Consider the following 23,710-nt stretch of genomic DNA (forward strand, 5'->3'; position numbering starts at 1 on the left):
AGCTAATTTCAATTTATCTCATCACTGATGTTCATTTTAGTTATCTGACCACCTAGTTAAACTGGTATCTGCCAGCTTCTTCACTATAAGTAACCCTTCTCCTTGTTAACTTAGTATCTATTTTGTAGGCAGTTACTTTAAAACTATATAATATGAGTTCCTCATCATACACAGATACATACTGCGCCATCCCATCAGGTTCCTGGATTCCTATTTTACTCCTTGGTGACATCATTATTTTGGTGCCCTCATACACCCAAGTGTGGTGAATGGGAATGTTTTCAAAGTGGCTTTGGTGGGGACTGGCGTTATGGTGTGGCAGCTTACTGGTTTGAGTCCTGGCTACTCCACTTCCAATCCCACTCCCTGCAAATGTGCCTAGGAAAAGACAGCCCAAGTCCTTGGGCCCCTGCACTTATGTGGGAGACCCAACAGAAGTTCTCAGCTCCTGGCTTCAGACCACCCAGCTCCAGCCGTTGTAGCCACTTGGGGAGTTAACCAGCCGATGGAAGGTAGGGGTGTGTGTGTGTGTGTGTGTGTATGTGCACACGTGTGCATGTGTGTCTCCTCTCACCTCTCTAAACTCTGCTTTTCAAATAAATATATTTTTTTCAGGCTAGGAAATTTGGATTTATTTTTAAAGCATGGGGATGGAGAGCTGGGAATTACAGGATTTTTTCCCCCCAGAAACCTTTTTTTTTTTTTTTTTTTTTTTTGACAGGCAGAGTTATAGATGGTGACAGAGAGACAGAGAGGAAGGTCTTCCTTCTGTTGGTTCACTCCCCAAACGGCCTCTATGGCCGGTGTTGTGCTGATCCGAAGCCAGGAGCCAGTGCTTCCTCCTGGCCTCCCATTCGGGTGCAGGGCCCAAGCACTTGGGCCATCCTCTACTGCCCTCCCAGGATACAGCAGAGAGCTGGACTGGAAGAGGAGCAACTGGGACTAAAACCCAGCGCCCATATGGGATGCCGGCGCCTCAGGCAGAGGATTAACCAAGTGAGCCATGACGCCGGCCCCCGGAAACCTTTTATTTAAGGAATACAAACTTCATGCATTTCATAAATACAACTTTAGGAACATAGTGATTCTTCCCACTATACCCACGCTCCCACCCACACACTCACCCTTCTTTCTCCTCCCTCTCCTATTCCCATTCTAACTTTTTACTAAGATCTATTTTCAATTAACTTTATACACATACAATTAACTCTATACTAAGTCAAGCATTCAAAAAGAATGGCCAAAGTGGTGAATTTCAAACGGTTTTTGGGGTGTTTTTTCATGTCCCCTTCTCTCTGTGAGCACTTCCATGCTTTCTGTCACAAGACAGTCCTGCTCATTCTTACATTTATTTCTCATTCTAGATCTGGAATTCGCCATTTCTCCACATAGCCCAGGTCTCTTTCAGTGGAAAATGGTGATTTTTTTCCTCAGGGGAAAGAGCTAGGGAGAATATTATATATACAAACACATGCCTATATTATATATTTATTCCTACATCTACCTGTGTTGTTTAAAGTTACATCAATACCAGAGCATTTCAAAATCTAGTAGAAAAAATGGAATTAGAAGTATGAGCTTGGTAATAGGAGCTTGGAGTAGGTTAAACCTCCGTCTGTAGTGCCGGCATCCCATATGGGCTCCAGTTCATGTCCCAGCTGTTCCACTTCTGATCCAGCTCTCTGCTAATGGCCTGGAAAAGCAGTGGAAGATGGCCCAAATGCTTGGACACCTGCACTTACGTGGGAGACCCGGAAGAAGGTCCTGGCTCCTGGCTTCGAATCAGCCCAGCTCCAGCTGTTGCAGTCATCTGGGGAGTGACCCAGCAGATAGAAGACCTCTCTGTCTCTGTCTCTCTCTCTGTAAATCAGCCTCTCAAATAAATTAATACAATCTTAAAAACGTCCTTTTGCTTATCTGTCACCCCTTTGACAACAAAAAATTTGGCTTTCACTATTCTTAATATTTCCCTTGTTTTATCAGTAAGTACATATGGAACCACTTTTTCATTTCTGCCACCACCCTCTTCCCCTGTGAACACATTCCTCTCCCAAACTCCTTACTGGGCTAACACCCTAAGAAGACCACATCCTCATCCTGCACAGGCACTGATGGCCCACACCAGGTAACTCAGGTTCTCTCCTCCTCCTCCCCTCAGAAACTTCCCGGAAGAACTGACCCCTGAAGTGACTCTCAAACTATCCCCTTCCTATTCTTGGTGCCCCACTCTCCAATACAATAGCCACTAGTGATGTGTAACTCCATAAACTTAAATTAGTGGAAATCATTTTTTGGTTTTAAAATGAAATAGTTCCTCAGTCGTCCTAGCTGTATTTTCAATGCTCAGTTGCCACATGTAGCCAGAGGCTCTGGATCACACAAATAGAGAACATTTCCATCTGTGTACAAAGTTCTATCAGTCAATGCTATTCTGGTGCCTTCAAAGGTCCCATACAATATGGAGAGGTACAGAACTGCATCCACGCTATCCTACAATCTACTACAAGGCTCCTGTCACCCAACAGTACTTCATATAAGGATGCTGCTCAGTCTCCGCACCTTCAGAAAGGACAAAAACACCTTATGTGGGCAATTTAAGAGTATCTGAGTCAGAAGAGAAAATGTCAAGAGGCAAGGAAGAGGCAGAAACACAAAGGGCTTTTTTTTTTTTTTTTTTTTTTTTTGACAGGCAGAGTGGACAGTGAGAGAGAGAGACAGAGAGAAAGGTCTTCCTTTGCTGTTGGTTCACCCTCCAATGGCCACGCTGCGGCCAGCGCCACGCTGATCCGAAGGCAGGAGCCAGGTGCTTCTCCTGGTCTCAAGGGCTAACTTTTGACCTTTAGAGACTGAATTCTGTGCACCTGCTCCTCCAATGATGCCTCGTGGAGAGGCATTCTACAGATGAGGCGGCTGTGATACTTCCAGATTTCTCAAGGTGGAACGCTTCTTTGAAGATACGGTCTTTTTACTTAAGAAAAACACTATTAACCAAAACCATGACAAGATCAACTGAACTAGAGGTACAAATGAGAATTACTCTAGCAGCACGAAAACAACGTAACACAATTCAAACATTTTCAAACATAACAGTGACATACCAGTTCAGATTTGAAGTAGCCTATTGTGTTTTCATCCAACTGAAAATATCTTCTCTTCCAGTTTTTCATCTACCAGAAATGAACAGACATAAGACTTCTGTTTCAAAGGATGTCCAATGTCAATCACCACTTAATTATTCTGATATGAACCCACAATCAGAAATGCCAAGCACTGCAAACCCTGCACACTACCCTCCCCACTTGGTGCGGAGATAAATGAAACTTTGTCTCCCTCTGGCTACCCAGGCCCTGAACTCCTAACTCAACTTTTGGACATTGGTTTTCAGCTTTTAGTGTATGATTTTATCATATGATTTCACATTTTTAATGCTCTGCAAGTTAAAAAAAAAACACTTCCCCTTCCTTCCCAACCCCCTCCACCCTCACTAAGTAAAGAGTAAGCACAGGAAATGTTATTAAACCACATCAAGTTTCTCCATCTGTAAAATGCATGAATCCTTCCACAAGTACTTTATTCATAGTAATAAAGCAAAAAATATTAAAGTGAATCTGTTTTGCACAAATACTTTTTTCATAGAAATACAGATTTTTGTGGAAGCACTAAAATATCTCCAAGTGATTGATTTTTTTGGATTTAAGAGCAAAAAAGAAAGGATTCTTTCCTTAAAAGCCCCCAATGAACACACAACTGGGTGTGAGGGCCCAGAACGGCCTCACTGCCTGCATCTCTCTGGCATCTCTCTGGGCCAAAGGTCAGACAGGCAGATCTGAGGGAACTGGAGTCACCAGGAAGTAGTGAGAAGGCAGCAGAACTGCCGGCAGAGTGTCAAGTATTTCTTTTCTTAAATTCTAGTAAGTACTTGGCGCCTGCAGAAACTCCCCGTTGTGGAGCTGATTTGTGGGCAATAAATAGTTCTAGGTACCAAGTGCAGTGTGAACGGCTACATCTCTCTTATTTACATTTTTCAAAAAAAAAAAAAAAAGACCCCTGGGTAGGCTTTTTTTTTTTTTTGACAGGCAGAGTGGACAGTGAGAGAGAGAGAGACAGAGAGAAAGGTCTTCCTTTTGCCGGTGGTTCACCCTCCAATGGCCGCCGCGGCTGGCGCGCTGCGGCCAGCGCATCGCGCTGATCCGATGGCAGGAGCCAGGTGCTTCTCCTGGTCTCCCATGGGGTGCAGGGCCCAAGCACTTGGGCCATCCTCCACTGCACTCCCTGGCCACAGCAGAGAGCTGGCCCGGAAGAGGGGCAACCGGGATAGAATCTGGCACCCCGACCGGGACTAGAACCTGGTGTGCCGGCGCCGCAAGGCGGAGGATTAGCCTGTTGAGCCGCGGCGCCGGCCAATGGGTAGGCTTTATAAAACAATTTTCCTTAAAAAAGAAAACAAGAGAGGGTAAGCAGCCCAAGGTCACAGAGCTTTCGGCTGAGGTGAGCCCAATGCCATATCAATTAAGGACTTTTTTCACACCTCACTCCTCCCAGCCCTGGACCTGCCATCTCTCCACTAGAGCTCTTTCCCTCTCAGGGGGTCAGAAAATCAATAGGAAAAGTTTCTGGAATAAATGTAAACTCTTAAGAAAGTCCATTCACCTGACAGTCAGTGGTACTTGGCATTAATTTACTCAGTTCCCAGCAGACCACAGAAACAAAGGGCACTGGGCTGTAACCCTAGAATAATGTCTATTCTACCAGAGGCCCTTCCCAGCATACTGGTCTCTCACTCTGGGTCTTTGACAAAATGAAACAATTTGTACGTTAATTTGAGAGTCTGCTAGTGCATTCTCAGTTTTCATTGTTTCACATATTCTATAAGCTACTCACCACTGCTCCTTGTTTTACACAATATCCAGCTTTGATAACTGCACTATCTGGAGGTGGCTTAGGAGTAAAGTAAGGAAGATGGCTTTGTGACCGTTTCAAATTATTTCTCTCAACACTTTCACCACATTCGTTTACTTCTTCTTTCTAAAATGAAACAAAATAAATTCTTTTCTTGCTTGTTTAGCTTCAAATTATACTTTCATTTCATGTTGTTCTCCTAGAAAAAAAATCTTAGGATCTTAGTGCAGCTAGTAACACAGACTTTGAGTGCAAATTTTTCCAATTAATATGATATACTTACTCATAATTTTCCCATCACTGATTAAAACACATATTTCTACTTCTCTTATTCCATAAAAGTCCAGCTTTTTTGCTTTTTGGGGGTGAAGGGAACTTTCATTTTGCAGTGACTGTACAGATTCACAGGAAGTTGCCCCCTCGATGCATGTAAGGGGTATTGTATAACCTTCAACCAGTCTCCCCCCAAAACTCCAAAAGAACCAAACAAGAATACATTCCCAATACCCAGAAACTAACAGTGGCACATCCCATAGCCCTTATTCAGATTTCCCCTGTGTTACATCACATGCACTCATCTTCGTGTTTACACAGTTCAACGCAGTTTTATTCCGTGTACAGATAAAGCTGTGTTGCCACCGCCACAACTAAGACATGGCAAGGCCCCTGCACTACTCCTTTAGAGATCCCACCCCTAAGTCTCTGGCAACACTACTTTGTTCCCCATATCTATAATTTTGACATTTTGAGAACATAAGTGAAGGCATCCAGAGGGTAATCTTTTGAGATTGGCTGTTTTTCACTCATGATAATTCTCTGGAGATTCATCCAGGTTATTCTTTCTGTCAACAGTTCACTCATCTTTACTACCATATTCCATGGTATGGATGTTCTACAGATTGTTTAACCACTTACCTGTTAAAGACATTTAAACTGTTTTCAACCTTTGGTTATTAGGAATAAAGCTACTATGAACACTCACGTACAGATTTGTATGTGGACATATTTCTCCTCTCTGGGATAGATGCCTAGGAGCAGCAAATGCTGGGTCATACAGTAATTACAAATCATTTTTAGTAAAAAGAAAAAATCTGCAAAGCTGCTTTTTCAGAGGGATATATTTAATATTGTACACCTCCACCAGCAATATATGAGAGCACTGGCTTCTTCTGATCCTTGTTAGCATTTATGCTGTCAATAATTTCTATTATTTAACATTGGGATGGCTTGTGCAACAATATCTACTATGGTCTTGATTTGCCTCTCCCTACTGGCTAAGACAGTGAACATCTTTTCATGTTCAATCTGTATATTTTTCATCTTTTGGTGAAATATCTGTTTCATTATTTGTTCAAGGATTTGCTCAGATTGCTAACTGTGTTTTTACTGTGGATTTTGGAATGTTTTGATTTTTTTAGATTTATTTATTTATTTATTTGTAAGTCAGAGTTACAGAGAAAAAAGGAGAGACAGAGAGCGCGCTTCCATCTGCTGGTTCACTCCCCAGGTGGCCACAATGGCCAACACTGGGTCAGGCCAAAGCCAGGAGAGCAAACGCTTGGCCTATCCTCTATGGCTTCTCTCAGGCCTTCAACAGGGAGCTGGATCAGAAGTGGAACAGCAGGGACTTGAATCGGTGCCCAGGTGAGATGTTGGCACTGCGAGCAGCAGCTTCACCTGCCACGCCACAGCACCAGCCCCAGGAGTTCTCTGGATGTTCTATACACAGTCATTTGTTGGAAATGAGGTTTGCAAATATTTTCTCTCTTTAACTTTTCTTTCATCCTCTTTACAGAGTCTTTCACAGGACAAAATTCTTGATTTTGATCAGGTCAATTTATCAGTCTTTCCTTTTGTGGACTATGCTTTTGATGTCAAGTCTAAAATACTCTGCCTAGTCCCGGATCCTGAAGATGTTTCCTATGTTCTTTTCCAAAAATGTTGTAGTTTTATTGCTGACTCCAGTGTTTTATTTTTTAATTCTGTTTTAAAAACTACCCAGGTCGGCATGATCTTCAAAGCACTGGTTTCCCACTATTTATAATATCTTATAATCCAGAATCCCACAAATAAGTCAAAGGTGTGTTTTCTTTCTTTCTTTTTTAAGAATTATTTATTCTATTTGAAAGTCAGAGTTACATAGAGAGAGAAGGAGAGGTGGGGCGGGGGGGGGGGGGGTCCTTCCATCCACTGGTTCACTCCTCCATTGGCCACAACGGCAAGAGCTGTGCCAATCTGAATGCAGGAGCCAGGAGCTTCTTCTGGGTCTCCCACACAGATGCAGGGGCCCAAGGACTTGGACTATCTTCTACTGCTTTCCCAGGCCATGGCAGAGAGCTGGATTGGAAGTGAAGCAGCCAGGACTCCGAACTGGCGCCCATATGGGATGCTGGCACAGCAGGTGGCAGCTTTACCCACTATGCCACAGCGCCGGCCCCTCAAAGGTGTATTTTCAAGAACTCCTTCATTTTAAGGTAAAGACTAAGTCCTAACAGTCATATATTTATTGAGGAATTTTTAACCTGTTCTAAATTAAGATGGGTCAACATTAATTATGTTATTAATAGTGTAATACTTAACTCCCAATACTTAACTCATTACATATACAATATTTACTGAATACATTAATTAAGCAAATAATTTAACATTTTCTTGATATTATGCTGTTTAAATGCTTTTATCAGTAAATACTATTTTATGATTTTTTAAAACTATATTACAAAATAATAAAGCAATAAACTTCTTTAGGACTTTTTTTAAAAATAACACCTCCCACAGAATCCTAGAATACACTGAAAAATCTCTATCAAAATTAAAATGTAACAGGGGCTGGCAATGTGGTGTAGTGGGTTAAGCTGCTACCTGCGATGCCAGCATCCCATATGGGCGCCAGTTCATGTCCCAGCTGCTCCACTTCCAATCCAGTTCCCTGTTGATGGTCTGGGAAGCAATAAAAGATGGCCCAAGTACTTGGGCCCCTGCCAACTTCACGGGAGACCTGTTAGAAGCTTTGGCTACTGGTTTTGGGCTGTCCCAGCCCTGGCCATTGTGGCCATTTAGGGAGTGAACCAATGGATGGAAAACCTCTTTCTATCTCTCCCTCTCTCTTTATAACGCTGCCTTTCAAATAAATAGTCTTTTAAAAAATTAAAATGCAACAAAATCTTAGTTCTATACAAAATTAAAAGGCCATAGGTACAAATTACTACAATATTTTGGCAAAACTATAAACAATTAGACGTGCCCCAATATCAACACAAGTCATAACACTGGTAAAAGAAGCCTAGCAGTCAAGCTACACATTAGCCAGAAGTTTTTCAGGTGAAAATCATTACTTTTGGATAAAGTAAACATACACAATCCTACTTTATTTTTTATACAACATTGGTGAAAAATACTAAGTTCCCTGTACAGTAGGGAATTTTGCTCAGAAATGTACCATTCGCAGAACAAAAAGAAAAGTATTTAGTAATTCATCAGTTAATGATGTAAGACTTCTTTCCCTTAATCCCCTTCTCCTTACAAAAGACCTAAAAAAATGCTGTGTATGAGACAATTTGATTTAAAGGGTTTATAAAGCCTTTAAGTTCAAAAGGCATACAGGTCATGAAAATGCCCAGCAGTGGCAATATCAATTAATTGTTATTTAAGAATTTTTGGTTTGTCAATAGTAATAATGTAATTTGCACTACAAACTCATTCCCTCAATAGCAATACAAGAAACCTAAACTCATAGAAAAGTTTTAATCTCATCAAAAATTGTTTATGCATTTTTATTTTTCATAATGTTCAAATGAGATTCCACTTAGCATATTCATACTTCTGACATATAATTAATTCAAAATTCTCATAATCTGTTTAGCTCATTTAGGCCAGGCTTTAGAAAGAACGAGTTCAAAAAATTGCACATATTTGTAAACTCTGCCTCAGCAATTTTGTTTCTAGAAATTTAGCCTTTAAAAAGTATCAGGGGCAGCAGGCATTTGACACAGCACTTAAGCCCCGACTTGGAATGCCCACACACATGGAGTGCTTAGATTCCAGTCTCACCTCCAGTCCCCAAGCCAGTTTCCTGTTACACCCTGAGAAGCCACAGGTGATAGCTAAAGTCTTGGGTTCCTGCCAACCATATGGGAGACTCGTACTGGGTTCCTAGCTTCTGGCTTCAGCCTGGCCCAGCTCCAGCTTTTATAGGCATTTGGGAAGTAAACCAGAGAATGGGAGATCTGTCTCTCTGCCTTCCAAATAAAATAAATACAAATTTAAAAAATTAAAAAGAGCATCAATGTCTATAAAGTGTAAGCTACAAAAATGTTTATCAGAGAACTGTCTATAAAAGAAAAAGGAAAAAGAATTCTATGTGTCCACAGAGGATTTGTAAATTACAGTAAACCCATTGCAGGACCACTATGCAATCATCAAAAATTACGTAGAGTAACTTCTGATGACTTGGAAAATGTTCATGATGTGAGTGGAAACCACTGTTTGCCATCTAATATAGAATTCCTATCTCTGTTCCTGGAGTAGGGTTGAGGGTGGATGAGTAACAGAAGAAAAGGCTCAGAGAAAACATTAAAAGTATTACTTGTAGCCAGCACCGTGGCTTAACAGGCTAATCCTCCACCTTTCAGCGCCGGCACACCAGGTTCTAGTCCCAGTCGGGGCGCCGGATTCTATCCCAGTTGCCCCTCTTCCAGGCCAGCTTTCTGCTATGGCCTGGGAAGGCAGTGGAGGATGGCCCAAGTGCTTGGGCCCTGCACCCGCATGGGAGACCAGGAGAAGCACCTGGCTCCTGGCTTCGGATCAGCGAGATGCGCCGGCCACAGCAGCCATTGGAGGATGAACCAATGGCAAAAAGGAAAATCTTTCTCTCTGTCTCTCTCTCTCACTATCCACTCTGCCTGATAAAAACTAAGAAAAAAATTAAATTAAATTAAATTAAAAATAAAAAGTATTACTTGTTATTTATCAGGGACATCTTTTTTTTTAATAAACATTTACTTTTTGCACTAAGAAACAAAATTAATTTTTAATAGTAATTTAGCATTGTGCTAATTAAGTAAAGTTGAACTGTTTTAACTGTGTGATAATACAGAATCAACATATAATAAGATCCTTGTACAACGTAAGAATTAATTTATCACCTGAGTTGGAGTAATGATGGGAACACCACCAACAATATCTGTTCTGTAAGACACTTGCTTCTTCCCACATTCACCTTGGCGACTTGAGTTATCAGAACCAGGCTGTGAGTCTGACTGCTTGGGTACCTGGAACAGTAAGTAAATTGAATCATTCTGTGGCTAGCGTTATTACACATACAACACTCATTGACCATCAAATTTCCAATTAATTGTCCACTTTTATATAAACATATACTATTTACAGAGTATGTGTGTATGTGTATAATCCTTCAAGTTTTCACATTAGTTTCTCCATCACAGTAATAACTTTTTAACACTGTTTATACTTACTGAGTGCTTACTCACACAGGTACTATTTCATATTACTTTCTCTTACCTATGCATGGAGGCAGTGCCACATTTGAGGTAAGGACACACAACACGGGCTTCAATCCTAATGATCCTACATTCTAGCCAGGTTTGTGTAACTCTCTTCCAGACCTAACCACTATTCTCTAGTCCCTATTTATTAGCATTCTTAACACTGGGTTACAAGTTTGTTTTTTTTTTCCTTGCTGTTTTCTTCTCTTTGCACCATTCTAACCCATCATCCTTCCATCCAAGAACAGGGACTGTGGCATATTCATCTATCTACCTTCAAGACAGAATCCACTGCCAAACACAGGAAGCAGTCAATAAATGTTGACAGAATCAGCAGAAAAAAAAAATCCTTAATAAAAAAATGTTAAAAATAACAAAAATATTAACACACAACATAAACATTTTTAGAGTTTAAAGGAACTCCAATACTCACTGCTTCAATGATAAATCATTAAGCATAAACAAATAATGATTGTGATAACAGGACAGTCTCACTTAACACTTCACTGAAGTGGAATCAAATAAACAGAATACCATGAACATTTAATACATCTTTTACCTTTTCTTATGTGGTTTAAAATCAGAGAATAACATACTCAGCTTATTTTTGTCTATAGACTGTTAACCATGTAGTCTGCACTTGAATTATAAATTTAAGGCTGTGAATAAGATGTATCAAAATACACTCAGCATCAATTTTGATTTTACATATGATTTAGTCTCTCCAGTGACCTGAAGGGCATTTGGGGATCTTGTGGTACTTTCAGAAACTTTAAGACAAATATTACTGACAATCACAAAAGCAGTGATAGAAATATATGGGAGCTGATGCTGTGGTGCAGTGGGTTAACGCCTTGGCCTGAAGCACCAGCATCCCATATGGGCGCCGGTTCGAGACTCAGCTGCTCCACTTCCCATCCAGCTCTCTGCTATGGCTTGGGAAAGCAGAAGACGGCCCAAGTCCTTGGGCCCCTGCACCAGAATGGGAGACCTGGAAGAAGCTCCTGGCTCCTGGCTTTGGATCGGCGCAGCTCCTGCCGTTGCGGCCAATTGAGGAGTGAACCAGCGGATGGAAGACCTCTCTCTCTCTGCCTCTCCTCTCTCTGTTTAATTCTGACTTTCAAATAAATAAATAAATCTTAAAAAAAAAAGTATATTTAATTTAATTTAAATAATTTTCCTGTCATATGGCTAATTTCTGTTAACAGGACACTGGTCTATCTACAGATACCATCCAAATCAGTGAAAGACCCTAACCATGTATTACTGAGTGTGATTCCAGAACAGTGCGGTTTCTCAAGTTTAGTGACAGGGCATCAATTATCCAGGAACATTATTAAAAACTTCAGATTCCCAGGTTCTATACCTAGAAATTTTGATTCAATAAATTTACTGTAAAGCCAAAAAACAAGAAACACACTTGAAGTAATGTTTCATAAACCACACTTTGAGAAACACTGCTACAGACCCTGTGCTCTCTTTACACAATGCTGTTCCTACCAGGTTTGCCGCACAGCAGGTACACCACACAGACAAGGATTCTCAAAGGTTTTTTTTTAAAATACTGAGCACACACGGGCTATGTGTGTATGAGAGAACTCTGAGGTCCCAATCCACATAAGCAGCATTTGTGGACAGTAATAACTTGTCTCCCAGGGGACCGCTAAATCTTCCCACCCCCACCCCCCCAGAAGCTTCCCCCGAGGCCCGGTGCTCATCCATACCACAAGCCAGTCACCTGCAGAAACAGAAGAGAAAGTGAGAAATGGGAAGAAAGGGAAGAGAACTGAGTCCTGAGTAGCTCTTAAATCTTCTAAGAGGCTGCACATTCTGGGGTGATTTCTAAAGGCAATATAATTAATGACAGCCTGGACAATGCACTGAGGAAAGCCTGGAGATGTTGATCAACTGCATCATGTATTTCTGTTACTCTGACAGACAAAAATGTGGCTCAGTTATCTCACTAAGGACAGATAACAACATTACAGGAATATGAAACCAGAGGGAAATTATACACTCACCTATATTAGATAAAATGTGCTGCTAAGAGGTGATCACAACGAAAGTCATAATTGAGAGTTCAGCCATACATGGTAATTTCCTAAGAAAAACTTTTAATATTACCTAAAAATATGCTGAAACTCATACTGTGGTTCATGTCCCAGTTGCTCCACTCCCAATCCAGCTCCCTGTTACCACTCCTGGGAAGGCAGTGGAAAATGCCTAAATTCCTTGGATCCCTGCCATCCATGTGGGAGACTGAGATGAAGCTCCTAGCTCCTAGTTTTAGCCTAGCCCAGCCTGGCTGTTGCAATCATTTGAGGAGTGAACCAGCAGATGGAAGTTCTCTGTCTTTCCCTCCCTAACTCTGCTTTTCAATAAAATAAATTTTAAGAAAAAACGGGGAGGGTGTGTGTGGGAGGCTGAGCTGTGGTGCACCTGCAACACAGGCATCCTATATGGGTGCCGGTGTGAGTCCTGGCTGCTCTACTTGCTATCCAGCTCCCTGCTTATGTGCCTGGGAAAGTAGCAGAATGTAGCCCAAGTGCTTGGTCCCCTGCAACCCTGTGGGAAACCCAGTAGAAGCTCCTGGCTACTGGCTTTGGAGCCACTGGGGTCATCGGGGGAGTGAACCAATGGATGGAAGCCCTCTCTCTCTGTCTCTGCCTCTAACTCTGCCTCTCAAATAAATTTTTTAAAAATCTGAAAAAAAAAAAAAAAAAACCTAAAATGTTCAGATATAAACTCCTGGAGTTTCTATGTTCTGAGGGCTCTACCCTGCTCTGACCGAAGAGCCTGACCTGCTGACTGAATAACGTCAGTGTGAAATGGAAGGCCCAACTTCTGGGCACACAGACCATTACGACAAAACCAAAGCCCTATATTCAGCTCACTCTTCTACCTGTTCCAGATGTCACTTAACAACAACAAAAAAGGTCAAACTTCTGGAGTTTTGGCTACAATGTGGAGAGTAATTTTTACATTAAAATATAACAGTGATTTTTTAAAATTAAAATCTATGGTGGAAACATACACATATTTTTTAAAAAAAATATAAATTTCTGTTTCGGAATAAGCCCTGGAGCCAGCGCTGTGGCTCAGCAGGTTAAAGCCCTGGCCTGAAGTGCTGGCATCATGTATGGGCACCAGTTCGAGTCCCGGCTGCTCCTCTTCCAATCCAGCTCTCTGCTGTGGCTTGGGAAAGCAGTAGAAGATGGAAGATGGAAGATGGCTCAAGTCCTTGGGCCCCTGCACCCATGTGGGAGACCCAGAAGAAGCTCCCGGCTTCGGGTCAGCACAGCTCCAGCTCTTGCAGCCATCTGGGGAGTGAACCAGTGGATGGAAGTCCTCTCTCCCTCTCTCTCTCTGCCTCTCCTTCTCTCTCTGAGTAACTCTTTCAAATAAATAAATAAATATTTTTAAAAAAGGAATAAGCCCTAATCACTTTGGATATTACTTAATATCAAGAAGCACCTAGAGACCACCATATATATATTTATGTTGTCATTAATCTAAATGAAAATTTTAAAGTATACTTTGAAATCTGATTTTCCAACCTCCAGTTATTAATATTCCCTGGAGGGTTGATTCCTCTACCATTGTGTCTGTTCTTTTATAAAATAATGGGAAAAGAATTTTAAATGGCAGCCATTGAAACCACATTCACACAGACTTAAAGAAAAGTAAGGAAAGCCCCAGATGATGGTACTGGAGGAGACCACATTAAGATGGGAAGGAAAGAGGGGCCAGCCTTGTGGCGTAGCAGGTAAGCTGCCAACCCTGGCAGCCCATATCCAAGTGCCAGTTTGAATCCCACTCCTCTGCTTCTGATCTAGCTTCCTGCTAAAATGCCTTGGAAAGCAACAGTCCATAGTTAGACTCCTACTCCCTGCTTCAGCCTGGCCCAGCCCTGGCTGTTGAAGGCATCTGGGAGTGAGCTAACAGATGGAAAAAATCTCTCTCTCCCCCCTTCTCCCTCTCTGACATTCTGCCTTTCAAACAAAGAAATAAACAAATCTTTAAAAAACATAAAAGTAGGAAGAAACTATAATAAGAAAGTAGTTAAGTAATTCTAATTCCCTTATCCGCTACCCTCTAACCACCTCTACTTTGAAATTCAAATTCTAATTTTGGCTCCCCAAATGTCTATTTGTGTATCACCTAGTACTCAGCATGATTAAGTCACATACCTGACCAAAATATTGTTTGGAGTGATTCCATAGGAAGTAAATTGCACATATATTAGTTTGTAAACTAAATTTTCCAAGAATCCACATGTAAATCATCAGCAGCTTTCACAGGAAGATGTGACAAACTAGAGATTCCACATTTAAACACATTTAAATGTGTTAAATGCCTATGAAATAACTGGTAAGCTTTTTTTTTTTTAAAGATTTATTTATTTATTTGAAAGAGTTAGAGAGAGAGAGAAGGAGAGGCAGAGAGAGAGAGGTCTTCCATCTGCTGGCTCACTCCCCAACTGGCTGCAACAGCCGGAGCTGTGCCATTCCGAAGCCAGGAGCCAGGAGCTTCTTCCAGGTCTCCCACGCCGGTGCAGGGGCCCAAGGACTTGGGCCATCTTCCACTGCTTTCCCAGGCCATAGCAGAGAGCTGGATGGGCATGGAGCAGCTAGGACTCGAACCGGTGCCCATATGGGATGCCGGCACTGCAGACAGCGGCTTTACCTGCGATGCCACAGTGCCAGTCCCAAGATTTTTTTTTTTAAAGAATCTAATGAGGGGCTGGCACTGTGGGGTAATAGGTTAAGCCAACACCTGCAACGCCAGCAACCCATACGGGTAACTGGGTTCCAGTCCCAGTTGTTCCACTTCTGATCCAGCTCCCTGTTAATGTGCCTGAGAAAGCAGCAGATGATGACCCAAGTGCTTTGGCCCCTGCACCCATGTGAGAGACCCAGATAAAGCTTCAGGCTCCTTGCTTCAGCCTGGCCCAGCCCTGGCCATTACAGCCATTTGGGGAGTGAATCAGCAGATAAAAGACCTCTTTCTCTTTCTCCCTCTCCCTCTAACTCCACCTTTCAAATGGATAAAATAAACCTTAAAAAATATATATATATATAATTAACAAAACGTATCTTATTAAGGAATGAGAACTTTTGTCATTGTTATGAGTTAAATGTGATCTAAAGTTAATTTTTAATAACTATAATTAATCCTATATTCACTTTAATGTAGGCATAATCCCTTTACTCGCTGGTTCCATCTTACATATATTTGTATTTTCTAAATATGACTCACAAAAACATGAAAATCATTTACCAACAGATTTACCTTAAAACCATAAAGATTTCGACATGTAAAATAAGGCTGCAAAAACCACAAAGACTATTTGAGTCCACACATTTTAAGACATTACTCAGTCCCTAAATTTGTTTCTCCTTCATGCTAAAAAGCTTACTAGTGTTATTTAAGATTGTTTCTTATCATTAATAAATCACACACAGCCATACAAAAATCCCAAAAATGATAAAAAAGCTTGAGGCCATTTACCACTTTTTCTCTTAAAGCACAAAGAAACTAGTGCTGCTCATTACTACGAACTGTGAAAGAGAAACACACTCTGTAAAGTTACTAGATAGTGTCTTTCTAAAGACATTTTCAAAGGAGGGGATATTTATTAAGAGGTAAACCCTTTTAAGAATACATACTTCTGAGTCAATTAAAAACACTGCTTTTCTGAAACTGTACAAACCTAAAGTCACTTCTGCTTCATGCACAGATCAGATGCAGTGTGTGGGCGTTTTCCGTCATGTGGTAACAAGCTGCTCTGGTGCAGGCCCAAAAATCTGACTTAACTCTGAGAACAGCTTTGGTTCTATTAACTCTTTATTGTGCTGTGCTGTAATCAACGGAAGGAAGACCTTTCTCTCTGTCTCTCTCTCTCACTACCTAACTCTGTCAAAAAAAAAAAAAGTAACTACCATATGCTGACTTTCGAGGGCGCCTGTTCTTTGACAGCAGGTCCATTAGGGTCCAGAAGTGACAGCACCTCAGAAAAGATACACTTCAACTGACACAAAGCTCAGCCAGAACTCCTCCCAGCTTCTCTCTAGGCAGTGCACCCTACGTGTGTATGGGAAACAGGAGGCCAGAACAGAAACCATCCACTTGCTCATCATCAGTAGTAAACTCGCAGACAAGATTGTTCCATGCTTTAGGAACAAAACAGCAGGGAGAGGGCTCTTTGCTCAGGAAGCTCTAATGCCTGCAAGTCAGAGCTCAGGCTTCAGAGCCCCAAAGACCAGACTGGGCTCCCAGCCTGGTCACTCAGCAGCTACAAGACCTGTAAAAGGCACTCAACCGCTGTAAGAGTCTTTTCCAGATAATTTAGGTAAAACCTTCAGGCCTCACATGGTATTAACAATCAGTGAATACTGATGTCCATCAGAAAACAAAACAAAAGAAAAGCCTAGGCTGGAAGCAAGAAGCTGTAGCCCTGGAAAGGAAGGAATTCAAAGAAAAGCAGCAGGTGAGGGAAGAAGTTTAGAGCCAAAGACAAACCCCCAAAGGCCACACGAGAGGAGCTTCTTTCTGACACAGGCCTTCAGATTCAATTCCCAGCCTGTCACAGTCCCCTGGCCTGTTCCTATCTCCAACACCTGCCCTGTCTGTCCCAACCATGGCTTAGAAGATCACAGGGTCTATTCTTTACCCGGTTTGAGAAGGAAAAAAATATGACCTCATGGCAGAACTCCACATAGTATGTGCATTTTCTCTAGAAACACTATTGTAGAGGCAGGCGTCTGATGCAATAGCGAAGCTGCCACTTGGAACCCACCCATCTTGTATGAGAGTACCTGGGTTTAAGTCCCACCTCCACTCCCAACTCCAGTTTCCTGCTAATGCACACCCTGGGAGGCAGGGGTTATAGTTCAAAGGATAGTACATGCAGATATTGAGTTCCTGGCCCATGGCTTCAGCCTGGCTCAGACTCAAGCTATTGCAGGCCTCTGGGAAGTGAACCAGCAGATGGGAGATCTGGCTCTCTTTCTAATAAATAAAAAAATAAATAAAATCTAAAAAAAGAGACATTATTATAAGCAGTAGATAAAATCTACAGTAATATTCATCCTTATTAGGTTCATAATAGGTTGAAAAGGTATTCATGAGCTGATTAAAGGGCCCAAAGTCACCACATACAAAGAAATGTGTTCACATTCTGAATACTTGCTTAGGTAAAGCTGGAGTGTGTAGCCTGTTGGCAAACCGAAGAGAGTCAATAGGTATACTTTTAAAACTGTAAAGATTAATGCTAAACATTGAAAATTTTCCAAAAAAAAGAGCACTTACTGTAATCTTTATAGCTTTGTTCAACACATTTACCCATTCTACTAGATCCTGCTGATCATTGGCTTGTAGGAAGTATTTCCTCATTCCTGCATTCATAACTGTCCAGAGAAAAAATAAACACACAAAGATTGCACTTGTTACTTCTAAATTTGTATCTACGGCAGCTGAAAAACCTTGCTAGTTTCAACATTCAGACACTCTTGGATTTGACAAAATATGGGTGGATAAAATATAACTTTTACCATCCAATAACATATAGAAAATTGTTATCTTTTATGGCCATATTTTTCATTAAATGAATAGACCACATTACATTTCATTAATCCCCAAATTACGGACACTCAGGCAATTTCTAATTTTTGAAACTGGATACAGTATCATATACATGTGTTCTTCCATACAGGGCGAGAGCATTGCTATGTACTAAATTTCTTGACACAGACTTGGTTAAGGCCAAGGGAATTCACATCTAAAATTTTTACAAGTATAAGCATACTGTCTTCTCAAAAAGTTGAACCTATTTATATTTTGACCAGTAATGTAGGCTTAGTCCTCTTTCCTCTACTACCCCTTGCTAGTACTAGTTATCATCATAAGCTGTAATAGTTTTATGGCTCTTCGTTTCAGCCCGATGGATCTCTGACATCGAGGTTAGGAGTCTGCAAATGATATTTCCTAACTTCCTTGCCAACAGGGATCACAGATCACGGACCACATTCTGCCAATGGAAGGTACTGACGGATGGCTGGAAGGTGGGAGTGGGAAGGAGGAGAGAAAATCCTTGCTGATTCTGCTCTTGATCTCCCCCTAGCAGCAGCACACAGCTGGCTACAGTTCCAGGGCCCCTATGCTCCTTACATTAGCCTTGCAGAGTTCCTTAGATTCCCATCCCTAGTGCCGGGGGCTTCTCCTCCACAGCCCTGAGTTATGGTGGTACTACCTCTTCCCCTCTGCTCTTTAGCCCTAGGAGTGGTAGCTGCTTCATGCAGTTGCTAATTTCTGGGTTCTTTCAAGATTTTCTTTGTGCTCCTTTAGCCATTGAACATTTGGGCCCCTGTAGCCATGTGGGAAACCCAGAAGCAGCTCCTGGCTCTTAGCTTGGGCCTGGCTCAGCCCCAGTCATTGCAGCTACCTCTGCGTCTCTCTCTGTCTCTCTCTCCCTCCCTCCCGCTTCCTCTCCCTCTGTAACTCAAATAAATAAATCTTTTTTAAAAACATGAATTTCTTTGATTATTGAGATAAATTAGGCTTGTATGTTTATCTCTGTGAGCTTTGCTTATCTTCTTACATTTCTTCTAAAGTTTACTTTTTATTACCTTATCTAGGCATTTACATTAATCCTGTTTTATTACAAGTACTTTTTTTTTGTCTGTCACTTGTCTTTTCACTTTGCTCAGAATATTTGATCAAACAAGTATTCTATCAATCTTTTTCCTTTAAGGACTCTAGATTGCACATATTTAGGGAAATCTTTTTAGGTCAAGATAAAAAAAGAAAACATCTTTCTTTCTGTAGCCTTTATGGATTTTCTTTATATGTAAAATGTTAATGTATTTGGAACCTTATGGAAATTCAATTTTTAAAAAGATTTATTTATTTGAAAGCCAGTTAGAGAGATGGAGGGAGAGACAGAGGGAGACAGAGATCTTCCATCGCTGGTTCACTCCCCCGATGTCCACAATGGCCAGCAGTGGGCCAGGCCAAAGCCAGAAGCCAGCAGTTTCATCCAAGTCTCCCACATGGGTGGCAGGGACCCAAGTACTTGGGCTATCTTCCACTGTTTTTTCCCAGGCCATCAGCAGGGAGCTAGATCAGAAGTGGAGCAGCCAGGATATAAACCAGCACTCATATGGGATGTCAGCATTGCAAGCAATGGCTTTACCCACTATGCCACAATACTGGCCCCTTCAATTTAATTTTACATACACCTACAGGGACAATCTACTTGTATAAAACATATTTGTATGTATAGTTATCTACAAAATACTACAATCAACTCTAGAATGAAAGCTATTTAAAATATAATTATACATATTTATTTTAAAAACAAGTATTCCAAGAGCTAAGGCATTGGAATAGCTATGCTGTTAAAACTGTTAAATAAGAATAACATCCAAAAGTTTCCAGCAAATTTTAAATAACTTGCTAGCACCCTTCTGAATATAACTAAGGAGGAAATGAAAGCCCTCAAGGAAAAAAACTCATTTCTCAAGCACACAAGATTTTGAAATTGGGGCTAAGATCAAGGTACCCTAAACCAGAGCTTCCTTTAACTGAGATGAGGGTCTCAGAAAGCAAGTCAAAGCATAGCTTATGAAATGCTACAAAACAACCAGCCTGGGGACCAAAGAAACTTAACACACTGTAAATCGGTTCTTTTGTATCTTCCTGGATACTGGGGAAATTATAAATACCACAAATGAATATTAAGGTTAAGTTAGTAACTATGAGGTTATTATATATGTAGTAAATAACTTTTATTTTTCATTTCTAGTAAACAGAGGGCATCCTTTCATAACCTTTTTCTAGCTTCAGCTTCGGCTGAGCTCTCTTCATAATGGCTTCATCCCCTCAACATTGTTTTGAGCATTTGCTCACAATATCTGAAGAGTATGAACAACTAAGCACATACTAGTAAACTATACCCAGCACAAAGTAAATGTTTAACATCTATTTTAAAATAATATTTAAGAACTTCTTTTAAGGGAGAGGAGACAAATCTACTCCAAGAAAGGCTTTAAGCATACTCTATACTGTGAACGAAAGCTCAAACACTTTAAGAACTTAAGAGGGCGAGCCGGAGCTGTGGCATAGCAGGTAAAGCTGCCACCTGCAGTGCTGGCATCCCATATGGGCACCGGTTTGAGTCCCGGCTGCTCCACTTCTGATCCAGCTCTCTGCTATGGCATGGGAAAACAGGATGGTCCAAGTGCTTGGGCCCCTGCACCTGCGTGAGAGACCCGGAGGAGGCTCCTGGCTCCTGGTACAGCTCTGGTTGCATCGGCCAATTGGGGAGCAAATCAGCAAATGGAAGACCCGCCCCCGTCTCGCTGCCTCTCCTTCTCTCTCTGTGTACCTCTAACTTTCAAATAATAAATAAATATTGAAAAAAAGAACTTAAGAGGGGCATAGTGATGAGGCAAAGAAAATGTCAGACCCTAAAATCAGTCAGCTCTCACTAGCTCATGCACATACAAGCAACAGCTTTATATATATATAATATAAATATGTATAATATATATAATTTATATATAATATACAAATTATATATATAATTTATATATATAATATATATAAATATATAAAATATATATATAAAATTTAAACTCTGTGAGCATCTTCCTCATCATGAAATGGTAATGCCACAGACCCCTTCCTTGAAGGGTAGAAATGAAGGATGTAAAGAAATTAGCAAGTGCTTGAGCCAGGAAAGACTTTCTTCTCCACTGCCATCAGCTGGAGACTGGCAAGAAGGAAGTACTGTGGAAAATCTAAAGCAAGCTGCTAAAAAGTGGCAAGGTAGTAATAGCGGGGAAAAGGAGACAGAGGAAGGAGGAATAAAAATTTAAGCAATGATAATAATAATGATAAGCCACACCTTTAAGTTGCCATGGTTTTAAAGCAAGGGTTTTTCATTGTAATGAATGCACGCCCAGAGTTTTGTGTCCTCTCTTTCTTATGTCCATTCCTAACTTTCACTTGCGGACTTCTTTATTTCGGATGGCTACCATCATAGCGAATAGATCAAGTGGATAAAACTTGAAGCACACTCACCTAACTGTAAACAAAATTCATCTTTTAACCTATAATCAGCAGGTTAGGGTTCAAATGGTAAAGAACCAAGTGGTTACAGATATTTAATCACATTTGTTTGCCAATTTTCTCCTCACTTTCTCTATACTTTCCCTTAATAAGGTATCTAGTTTTCTTATTTCTCTCGTATTATTATCTTTGCCTTTGTTCTATTTTTAGATTTTTCATTGCATTTTCACATCGTCTCATATCCCTTTACCTATTCGATAGGTAAGAAACGGGGCTGGCGCTGTGGCATAGCAAGTAAAGCCGCCCCCTTCAGTGCCGGCATCCCATATGGGCACCGGTTCGAGTCCCAGCTCCTCCACTTCCCATCCAGCTCTTTGCTATGGCCTGGGAAAGCAGTGGAAGATGGCCCAAGTCCTTGGGCCCCTGCACTGACGTGGGAGACCTGGAAGAAGCTCCTGGCTCCTGGCTTCGGAATGGCGCAGCTCCAGCTGTTGCGGCCAGTTGGGGAGTGAACCAGGAAGACCTCTTTCTCTGACTCTGCCTCTCCTTTTTTCTCTGTGTAATTGACTTTCAAGTAAATAAATAAATCTTAAAAAAAAAAAAAAAATCCTAAGTAACCCTGGGCTGTATCTTCATATTTTAATCAAGGTATTAAAATGACTAATTGGAGGCTCTCCTGGGTTGCTGTGGGGCAGATCTCACAGTACGGGAAGCTCTTATGTGAGAAATGCCCAGCTGTCAGCACCAAGGGGGCTTTTCTTTAGGGTATTGTGTTCTGGGACCAGTTGCAGGAAAGGGCTGAATTCAATGTGAGGATGTCCATTTAATCTTCCTATTTTCAGTTTCGTGCCTTATTTCTTCCCTTCTCTGGGACCAGCATCTCCAAGTATGCAGCCTCACTGCTTCTATTTCTGGAAACACCACACATCCCATTTCCTGCAGGGATACGGGAAAGGTGGTGCCTAAGCCAGATGGGGGTAGGAACTAGAGACTGTTTCTCACACAGACATTGCAGGGCCCCGTTCACAGGCTCTCCTCACTATTGCTGCCCCAGAAAATGGATCTCCCAAACCTAACTAAGCCTATCCAAGTGGGATGGGGGCAGAACACGGAGACGGTCACTTTTCCCTGGCCACTCCACTCTGCTCAGTTCCACCACTCCTCCACCCTCTTTCCTCCCATTTTCATACACAGAAGTTACACATGTTTGCCACCTTCACAAAGATGGTTTGAGTGCTTCCTGTTCTGTTTTGGGGCAAGCTGAGAGGAGATATGTCACATTTTAAATGGAAGGTGTAGTTTCATCTTAGAAGTCAATGCCCCTTTCGCTAAAGGCGAGCCTTCTGTGAATCTTCACTTCTGCTAGCAGCAGATGACTAATAAACTATTCACAGACCAATAAATGACCAAGCTTAATCTTTGATTTCAACTAAAACCACCTACTCTAAATAGTTATAAATGTCAAATCTATTATGTATATAATTAATTCTTCAAAGTGTAAGCTTGAGGTCGTGTAGAAAACAGTATTATAGATGACAGAATAAAACATGAATTTAGGATTTGCAAAGGTTCTGAAAGTGAAAAGATATATTACGCTTTCTAAACATGGTAAAGAGGATATGAGGTGGACTTGATACACAAACAGTCCTAACAGGGATGTAATATAAGATAATATTTACATAAAGTGAAAGCATGTTGGTAATTATGGAATACCATTATATAATGAGTCAAATCATTTGTTCTAGCTTAAACTAATTACCACATTTAACTTATTCCAGTCCTTTTTGGATTTATTCATAGGCTAGACCTAGGGCTAGAATAGAGATTAAAATTCATGCTATGGTGAGCATTAATAATTAGGTCATCTGCTTGAGATGCTCATGGCAGGAGAAGTAGGAGGCAATTTCTAAGTCAAATAATAATATAATGGCCACAAGGAAGAAATTTATGGAAAATGGTAGGCAGGCAGATCCCATGGGGTCAAAACCACATTCATAGACTTAATCCTTCTGTGTAAATGCTTAGTTGTGGTAGTTAGAATGCAATTCAAGATGTGCTAAAGATATACTAAATTATTAGGGTTAGAATTAGGTTGATTATTATCAGGTCAAAACCAAAGCTGATTGACTGGAAGTCAACTGTACTGATTTGTCAAAAGTACGTGAAATACATGCATTTTAAACACAATCAAAAAGAAAAAACTAAACACCAAGTTCTCTCACTGATTTGCTGCT

The 23,710-nt window shown here is 41.1% G+C and overlaps 1 protein-coding gene across 6 annotated transcripts in view; it reads right to left on the reverse strand.

The window, feature by feature from the left end:
- PLEKHA1 (pleckstrin homology domain containing A1) overlaps positions 1–23,710 on the reverse strand; it is a 60,672-nt gene that overhangs the window by 10,734 nt on the left and 26,228 nt on the right. For all 6 annotated transcript variants that reach the window (XM_062214167.1, XM_062214171.1, XM_062214168.1 and 3 more), the window contains 4 exons: positions 17,715–17,812; positions 10,044–10,169; positions 4,882–5,025; positions 3,099–3,167 (listed from right to left, as the gene is read on the reverse strand). In XM_062214167.1, the coding sequence (XP_062070151.1) occupies positions 3,099–3,167; positions 4,882–5,025; positions 10,044–10,169; positions 17,715–17,812 (437 nt within the window). The remainder of the gene's footprint in view (positions 1–3,098; positions 3,168–4,881; positions 5,026–10,043; positions 10,170–17,714; positions 17,813–23,710) is intronic.

The sequence above is a fragment of the Lepus europaeus genome, chromosome 17, assembly GCF_033115175.1.
Source record: "Lepus europaeus isolate LE1 chromosome 17, mLepTim1.pri, whole genome shotgun sequence".
NCBI classification, from domain to species: domain Eukaryota; kingdom Metazoa; phylum Chordata; class Mammalia; order Lagomorpha; family Leporidae; genus Lepus; species Lepus europaeus.